This window comes from Ciconia boyciana, chromosome 14, assembly GCF_034638445.1.
Source record: "Ciconia boyciana chromosome 14, ASM3463844v1, whole genome shotgun sequence".
Lineage (NCBI taxonomy): Eukaryota > Metazoa > Chordata > Aves > Ciconiiformes > Ciconiidae > Ciconia > Ciconia boyciana.
This window is the reverse complement of record NC_132947.1, coordinates 11,923,780-11,932,900: the sequence shown is the minus strand read 5'-3', so window position 1 is coordinate 11,932,900 and position 9,121 is coordinate 11,923,780. Positions and strand designations below refer to the sequence as shown.

General features: G+C 46.1%; 1 protein-coding gene across 3 annotated transcripts; it reads left to right on the top strand.

The window, feature by feature from the left end:
- Positions 1–9,121, top strand: MANBAL (mannosidase beta like). Of its 3 annotated transcripts, none has more exons than XM_072879253.1 (5): positions 1–106; positions 2,037–2,085; positions 3,429–3,505; positions 3,860–4,057; positions 6,659–9,121. In XM_072879253.1, the coding sequence occupies exons 4-5, from the start codon at positions 3,908–3,910 to the stop codon at positions 6,764–6,766; spliced, it is 258 nt and encodes an 85-aa protein (XP_072735354.1). In that variant the 5' UTR covers positions 1–106; positions 2,037–2,085; positions 3,429–3,505; positions 3,860–3,907; the 3' UTR covers positions 6,767–9,121. The 3 variants fall into 3 exon arrangements, with proteins under 3 accessions (XP_072735354.1, XP_072735356.1, XP_072735355.1); XM_072879255.1 differs by having other exon boundaries at positions 65–106; positions 2,037–2,113; XM_072879254.1 differs by lacking the exon at positions 1–106 and adding an exon at positions 1,030–1,476.

Below are 9,121 nucleotides of genomic sequence, written 5' to 3'. Positions count from 1 at the left end.
GGCCGCCCTTAGCAACGCGGCGCCCTGGGCGGTTGCTAAGGGCGGGGTGCACTTCCTGTCGGGCAGGAATCACTTCCGGGGCGGCGAGGCCTGGCCGAGAGGGGCGGTGAGCGGGCCGGGCGGCCGCGAGGGGGGAGGCCGGGGCTGCAGGAGAGGTCTGGAGCGGCGCGGGGGTCTGCTGGGAACGTCTCTGTGGGGAGGGGAGGGGAGGGGAGGGGTGGGGCGGTGGCTGCAGCAGCAGCAGCATCGCCCCGGCCCCCCCCGGGACGCGGGTGGGAGAGCCTGGGGTGCGAGGAGCCTCGGGGGCTCGGTGGCGGCCCGCTCCGGCTGCAGCCAGGGCTGGCCACCGCCGCTTGCGGGAGGGAACGGCGCAGAGCTGTGCTCTCGAGAAGGGAGGAGGAACTCCGGGCGTCCGCTGCTCCGAGGCTGCTCAGCTGCTGCTCCTTACAGCCCCCGGGCACGGCTGCAAACCCGGCTGCCTGGCGGCGGGCCCTAAGCCCGCGGAGGGGCTCCTCGGCCTCACCAGTGCTCGTGTTTTCAGCGGCGCGAAGCACACGCAGATCCCCCTGACGCCAATATGGATTGGCCAGTCTCCGTCCCAACACCTGCTAAGTCATTTGAGAAATCCAGCATGAGCTTCTTTGCCTCATCCTTTGATGGAAGCTTTCATGTTTTGCACCGATACTGTTGATCTTTATTTTCACCCCAAGAGGAAGCTAATATAAATTACTTGAGGTGCTCCTGTGGCTTTGTTCTACGCTAATTATTTATATAGTGCTAGGTTTTGAAGATGCCAGCCGGGAAACACAAGACAGCAAAAAGAAGGTTTGAGTCTGTCCTAGCTCTATTGAGATGGCTAGTTCATGGCCCTGATCCTGAAAACTCATGGTTATTGATCACAGAGCCTGATCCTGCGCCCAGGGGGATGGCTGCAGCGTCTTCCAGTGGTGTCACCGAGCAGAAGCGTGAGCCTGCAGCCCTGAGTAGCCCCTCGCTGGTTCTGTGGTACAGCTCCAGCTTTGCTACAAGACCGAGTCCTTTTGTGGGGGGGTAGCTAGCTTGCTGTAAAACCCTAATAGAGGCAAGACTGAATATTTTTAAACAGATAGTCAAAATCAATTCCTGTAGTGCAGTGCAACTGTTTGTGACCTATTTCTGGTGTTATGTTCCAGTGAGACGGCCAGGCTCGTGGGGAGAGGTGGTAGCTGCTATTAGACCACATGAGTAAGCTGGAGGGGGGAAGCTTCCTCTCCAGATCTGAAGCAGGAGTACTGATCTTTAAATGCAATTTAAGAACAATTACTTTAAGTGTAGCCATGTTAACAGGTGAGGCGAACTGAGGAAAAAGGTGGTTGATAACCTGTGGAGAAGAAATGTTAGCCAAGGAAGAGGTGGTGAAACTGTTAGCTTCTCGGGAACCAGGAGGAAGACTCCATTGTCGTCCAGGGACATGTTGGATTAGCTGCAAGGCAAAGTGTAAGGAGGTAGTGCTCTCAGTGAGAAAACCCACTTTGCAAGTTCTGTCTTCGGCGTGGAAGGCAGCGTGCCTGGCGCTGAGCCCCGGTTCCTCACTGTTCAGCTTTGGCCTGCTCCTTTGCGTAAGGTTCAGCCTCCTTGCGTGTGCAGGTTTGGGCATCGTGTAAACCAGTTTTTTAAAACAGGGAAGAATTTTGCTAATATTAGTTCAGCTCCACTGATAGCAGGAAAACTAATGGTCCGAATGTGGGTTGCCTGCTGTGGTTACTGTGTGAACAAGGATACTCTACTATCGCTAGTTGGAGCATGATGTCAGGCCTTCTCTGAGCGTATTTCGTGGGGTAGTGCTTAAAATGGTAGTGGCAGCTGCTACCAGCCTGCGTGAAAGCTTTTGATGCTGGTCATGTCACCTGGGATTTGTTAGAAAATTACTAATACCCTCAAGGGAGGTGAAATAGAAAAGGGGAAAGGAGGGGGGACTTGCAGAAGATGAGGATGGAGATTTTTTTGTTTTCATTGTATCAGTTTCCTTTGGTTTATTTTTGTGTGTTGTGTTTCAGGTGTATGAATCGGGATTATCAGTAGGAGTTTGTCCTGAGAAAACTCCCGGTGAGGAATGAAGCAACATCCCTTCCTGGTCTGTTTGAGGAAGGGGGTGGGCAAGAATAACATTTTCAAAAGACATCCCAATAAATAAAGTTGAGATAAAATGCAACTCAGGGGTGAAGTTTCCCATGATTCTGTTTCTTGCTTAGGAACTGCTGCCTTAGTGGACTGGGGGAGAGGGCGTTTTAAAACTTAAAAGCAGTTAGGGATGAACCACTTTAATGCAGGCTTTGTTGACATCGGTGTATGTCCGGTGCAGCCTTTGGGTCTGTGTTGGGGCTTGCTGAGCCTGGGCAGCCCAACCTGCATTCTGGCTTTGTGTACAGGTCCCATGCAGCCCTTGCTTACTGAGTTTTAATCAGAATTTGAAAAATTTTCTTTCGCTGAAGTACAGACCTGGAAGGGACTTCGAGAGGTCACCTATTCTTATCTCCTGATTCAAAGGCAGGATTATATGTACTCACACCCCATCCCAGGCGAATGCTTATCTGATCTGCTCTTCTGAATCACCAGTAACAGGGATTCCACAGTCTCTGTATTCCAGTGGCTGGCAGTCCGTGCAGTTGAGAATTTTTTCCTGTCTTTTAAAGTTCAAAATGATATCCTGTACTTCAGCTGAATTAAAACAAAATAATTATTTCTTGTAATTTATATACACTCCTTTTAGTATGTCCCCAAATGACATTTGCCTCTTATGCAACAGCATTGAATTGTTGATTGATTCCTAAATTTATCAACTATAACTTTACTCAAGTTATACTTTACCATCTTTCTGAACTGGGTCACATCTGCAGATTGTAGAAATCTTCTCCTAGCCTGAGAAATCCAGAGCCTGCTTTGGAGATAATTTCTAGGAGGCAGATTACTACCATTCAACTGAAACGCGCAGGCAGCACAACCTCACACCCAAGCTTGAGTAATACAGGGAACTGTAAGTATCAATAAGTAGTGCTGATTCAATAAGGACACACCAGGATCATACAGGTCAGGAAAAATGAGTAAGACAGTAATCACAACTGAGTTCTGATGGCATCTCAGACTAATTGAATTTCCCTTTTGGGACTTTCTGTGGCGTACTCCAGCAATTCTGGCAGGAGAGTTCTCCGTTATTGTAGAAAGCCATTAGTCATTCATAGAATGAATTGACAACTCCATTAGCAAAGATGAAGGAAGGAAGAAAGGATGGTCTCGTGGCTGAGAAGCTGGCTAGGGACCCAGGAGATCAATATTGAACTCTGCCACAAACTACCTGTGTGACTGTCGCAAGGTATATAGGGCTTAGCGTAACCGGCCACTAAAGCCATGCTTAACTTTCAACACATAACTAATTCCTCTGTCTTCAACAGATCTGCCTTCTGCGTGGGCAGAAGTAGTTGGGTTTGTACACCATCTAAAACAACAAGGCTGTGACCACACATACAATGTAAGTGAAAATGAATAATAGTCATCTTGCATGTGTGATTGACTTCAGGGAGAAGTATATTCTTGCTTATTAAGCTTTTCCCATACTGTTTCATGAATATTGTTCATATTTTGTTTGTCTTCCCCTCACCTGCAAATGGACTATTACTAGCATTTGAGGACTATTTTCTTAGGCAGGTGGTAAAAGACAATCATCCAAATAAAATGCAAGTTTCTTTTCCCTCTTTGTTAGTGGGTCTGTAGATCAAGGGTGTCTTCAAAAAACCTGCATGAGATAGTCTGTCATTTTTTGATAATGGAAAGCGCATACCAGAAAGCATGATACAAATAATTGCTCTCTTTTTCCCCCTTGTAGTAACCAGTCGTCTTGAGAGCATTAGAGGAGAAGAAGGGTGCACTCACGATGGCTGCTGAGTTGGATTTCTCCCCACCTGAAATCCCTGAGCCCACGTTCATGGAGAATGTGCTACGCTACGGACTCTTCTTTGGAGCCATTTTCCAGCTTATCTGTGTGCTAGCCATAATCCTGCCAGTTTCAAAGTCCCATAAGACAGTAAGCAGTGCTCTTTAATATTGATATAGATGGGCAGAGTCAGAGAAAATAGGGTGGGAGGGAACTTCGAGTAGCTGATGGAGACGCAGTGGTCTGCCCCTGGGATTGATGACAGTTTCATTGTTCATTCTCTTCCCCTCCTTCTAGCTTTCCCACCTCCAGCTTTTGTCTTGTGATTCACCCCCAGATTAGAAAGTCAGGAACAAATACCTGAGCCATGGTCTCTCTGAATATCAGTGAAAAAGTGACCTGAAGCACTGGCAAGGTGTGCTGAATGTACGTGCTGTTCCTGGCTGCACACAAGAAGGCTTTAGTCCCAACCCCGTATTGTCATCCTTCTGCTGATTTGCTCTGTTAATTGCCAGGCAGGGTGTCCCCTTTGCAGGACCTGCCTTTCAGGAAATGACTTTGGGCTCTAGTTTGTGTGCGATTTTTGGAAACAAGATACTGGTGAAATTTCTAGTATATTCTAACGTGAGGAAGGCAGTTTTCAGTACTGACACCCAATCCTTTGCTGGCACATGGAGGGTCCTTTGGTGCAGTTAGTACAGGAGAAGGTTAAAGTGAAAGGTTGAGGTGAGCTACAGGACTCCAGTTCCTTTAGACTGGGTCACAGTGGGATGACCTGCACCTGCCTGGCTTTTTTGATAAAAGAGCTCCATGTGCTTGGTGATGCCTGTGGTGGTGGGGACAGGTATTTCAGTGTTGGTGATCAGGCTGCAAGTTTGGTGGTTTGATAGAGATTTTGTCTAAATGTGTACGATATATTTTCCATAACAACTCAGCATGGGAAGTTTTGTTTTCAGGCTGTCTCTATTGCCATGTTTGCTCCCTCTTGTGCAGAGGAAGCATGGAAATTTTCAGCCTGTCTGGGGAAGGGAATGCCTGAGGGTGAGGTACGGTGTGAAGGATACAGTTCATGACCCAACTCTTTCACCTTTAACTGTCGGTGTGATGTGAAGTTGCACTGACGTACTGGATTAGTGACGCTGCCCCGGCATGGGTGCATGCTCCCTCCTGCTAGTCCTGCCGCAGGAGCTGCAGCTCCCAGCTGGGAGATGAAGCAGGCGGCCTCCAGTCACAATGCAGTGGCATTGCAAGTCTTGCACCGTTACTCTGCAGCTACCAGCGCCCGTCTGTCAGAGTCCATGGTTTCCCCTGATAAATTTTTGAGAAATACTGAGTAGCCTGATTCTTGAAAGCTGAAAAGAGTGAGAGCTCTAGTTCGAAGTGGGAAACTGAAGACCAGGCCCCCCAATTAAACCGATAAAGCTCAGGGACCTGTTACTGTTTAAGTTTGCAAGCATGCTTTGATGTTTGCATGCTCTACTTTTTATTTTCTCCATATGTATACTGTCCTCTTGATTTAGAGTCCATATGACTAATTTACAAAACCGTAAACACCAGAGGCTACCCCTCCAGATTTTGGTAATGATGCTTGAGTCTGGGTAGGATATTGAGGAGCTTCTCTGTCTTGGAGGCTTCAGGCTTTGAAGTCTACCTTGGTTTGAACATTAGAAGGCAGCAGTGTTCACTTTACGGCAGCAGCACTCTGCATCCCTGAGTAGTAACTGCATGGTGCTCCATTTCTCCAGAGCCTGCCAGCTCCCCATGCACCGATTACAGCCTTTGGAAAGCCAGCCAAGTCTCCTTCCTTGGGAAGCCACACAGATGTGAACTGTAATAGCCCAGTAACTTAAGAGACGTTTGAACCAAGCTCCTTGATTAAAAGGATACTGTCAGATGCTCGCCTCCCCCTCCATTATCTGGAGCGCTGTCTTGGAAGCTTGAAACTAGCACGTCTTGCTCAGCCATTTTTTGTGTGTCCTTTTCCAGTTGGCACGCTCTGACTGATAGAAACCAAGATGCTAAAGCAATATTTATACCCAAATGCATTTAATGAAAGGAGGCAATCTGCATGTGTGCGCTTTCTCAGATGAGACTGGCGCTGTTCCCTTGTGTTTTTACAAGATAACTAGACTTTACTTCCCATGGCTGAAATATTATCTGTCATCTCCCCTGAAGGAAACGAGCAGGATATCTAAGCATTCCTTGTTAGTCCAGGTGAAGAAAGCTTTGCTTGCAATTCCCTCCCTGGATTTTGGGCTTGGTTTAGAGGCTCTGAATTTTACATTCTTACTACTGTTTTGGGGAATGTTTTTTGTCTTGCACATGATAATGATTAACATTTGGCAGAAATACCTGCTGAATGTTTCCACACACACTGGTGATTATATGGTATCTTCTCCTTTTCCTAATTTGAATAGTTTTCATTTAGTGTTGATTTTCTTCTTGCCTTTAAAGTTGGTTTTGTTTTTCTTTTCCAAAGCCTTTTTTAGACACTTAAGCTTTTAACGGCTTCTCTGGTAACAAGCTGTTTCTCTGCATAAACTCACACTCATCAAAAAGCACATGTGGAAGAAGCAGAGATGGTGCTGCTCAAGTCTCATTAACTGTGGACTCAGTTTGTTATAGATGTGTTCCAACAGAGATACCCAGCACTTGCTTCCTTTGGCTTATACTCAAATTCCCAAAGTGAGCTGTCAGCAAATTGTAAAAAAAAAAAAAAGTTACTGACTGTTTCTTAATTGATTCTTGTAGGACTCGGACAGTTTTGAGCCTAAGAATTCAGAGACAGTGAAGAAGCCAAAGGCAACTGCTCCACAGATAAGCAAGAAACCCAAGAAGGAAACCAAAAAGAAACGATAAAGCCATGACTGATGAGCCTCAAAAGACAAAATAAACAGCTATAATCATGCTTCCTCGGAGATGGCATCAAAGGCAACTAACTATATTAAATGGTTTTCTGGCATTTCCATGCTTTACCTTTCAGGGACAAGGGAGAAGGAACTTATAAGAGTGGAAGCAGCAGGGTTCTGCCCTAGATTTCTTATAAGCAAAGAGGGCTTCACTTATCCAGGACTTCATTTGACATGATTAATGTGTCAGTCAGCATTAAAGTGAATTCTGTCATTTCTGATGGGTAGAGAGAGCTGTTGTCCTAGCTCCTCCATGCTGGCTAGGATTTGTAGTAAAGTCCCTGTGGAAGGTGGAGCATGGGTTTGCTACTTTGGATACCGGTTTATGTTGTATTTTTTGAAGGCAGAGGGATCAAATGGATCACATATACCACACTACACAGCTTTGTATTCATCTCTGTTGTCATCTAGTCTGAAATACATAGCTGCATTTTATGGCTTAATAATAATGTCTTTGTCATATTCTTTAATTCTTTAGGTAATAACTCATCAGATCCCAGACTGCTGTAGATGAAAGCTTTCATTTCCCCAGCGTCGCTACCTCTTTCTTGTTCCCCACCCATGCACTATTCCTTTCTATCCCCACCCTTGAAAGCAGGTACACTTCAGGGAGTTGAGGCTGTGGTGGGGACTGCAATGACTACAAGGGTCGGGGAACAATTTGATTCTGGAAGGTGCAGAATTTAATGCCTGTGCTAATGGGGTGTTCTTGGGAAGACCAGGTACTGCATGTTGGAGAAAAGCTGCTGTGAGGCGGGAGTCTCGGAGTGCTGCGTTGGTCATGTATCAAACAGCACTGCCTGGCTGTGCTGTTGATAAACCCTCCTGTCAGCTAGCTGAGTCCTAACCGTGTGCCCCATTTCAACACAGCTGGGGTTCATTGCATTTGCAAACTCCCTCCCAGCCTTACCTGCTGTAGTCTGCTGCATCTCCTCTTGCTGAATTCTTCCTGAAGTTAAATATGATCTCAGCCTGAGGAGATGTGGTATTTTAAGATCCAAGAGGTGGCAAGCTGGCTGTGTAGCATGACTATATGCAAGAGACATATACACTATGTTCCTTCAGGCTCTGGCTCTCCAGGCCCAGGGACAATCTAGTATTAGATTTAAATATGGCTAGACAGGACTGGAAAGAGATAGGTGGTGACATAGCCACAGACTCTCTGTAGGGCAGCTCAAGCTTCCTGATGCCAGCTCACATCTTGGTTTGTTTGATCACGAATGAGTCAATGGGAGGAGAACCTGCTCTTTTAGGCGCACCCAGGGTTCAGAGCGGCTTTGAAGGAAAGGGTTCTCTGGCAGGGCTGCAAGTCTGCAATCCTTTTTGCATACATAGACTCCCATCCTCAATTCACAAATGCCTTGTGAGCCCAGGTACGGCAGCAGTGTTGTGCTGCGTGTTCTCTAACAGGAGTTGAACAGCACATTTACAGGAACCGTCAGCGTTGAGAACAACCACGTTCTCTGCTTGCTCTTGCTTTTGGTGGGTGAGACAGATGGATCCCAGTACCAGTTTGATTCTAACCTCTCACTGCTTCCCTGCTCCAGGCTCTCCGCTTCTCTTAACCGGAATGCTGACACCAAGTTGCACTGCTTAAAATCCAGCTTAGAGTTCTGCTTTAAATTCAGCACTTTCTTTTTCTTCTTTTTTTTTTTTTTTGAGCTACATAAAGGCAATACTAGGAGGACAGAACAAAGCATGGGAGACACAAGCACTCTAAAGTTGCTTTGAGTTCTCAGTACAAAGAAACATTACAAAAAATTCCCACACAAATAACAAAGAACGATATTGTGCTATGAGTTTCCATTACAGACCTGTGTTCCTGTCTGTGATCTGCAGGGAAAAGAAAAGTATTGCTACTGCCCTGGATAGGTACTGCAGATCACTTCTTCCATTTTAATAAATGAGGGTGGTGGTTGTTTTATCTAACAACTCTGGCTTTCTGCAGGTTACCTAAAGAGGGGGGTTAATGCTTTAACGGAATTGCAGCTATTGAAAGAGTAGCACACACATTACCTGAAATGTAGAAGTGCTTCTGCAGCTAAGAACCAGTTAGCAATGAGCACTGTGTAGTTGTTACCTGAAATAGCAGGCTACTACATCAACATCTACATGTAGCTGTTTGCAGGCTGGCTTACTCATTGCTGAGTAGAAATCATGGATATTGGGGTTTGTTTTTGTTGGGGAGAAGAGGGATTAAGAAATTTCCCAGTCTGTTCCTAACAGCTTGTTACCTATTTGAATGCTAGCTGAACTTTTAGAGATCACCAATATCCCATGTATTTTAGTTTCTCTTGAAATGTGT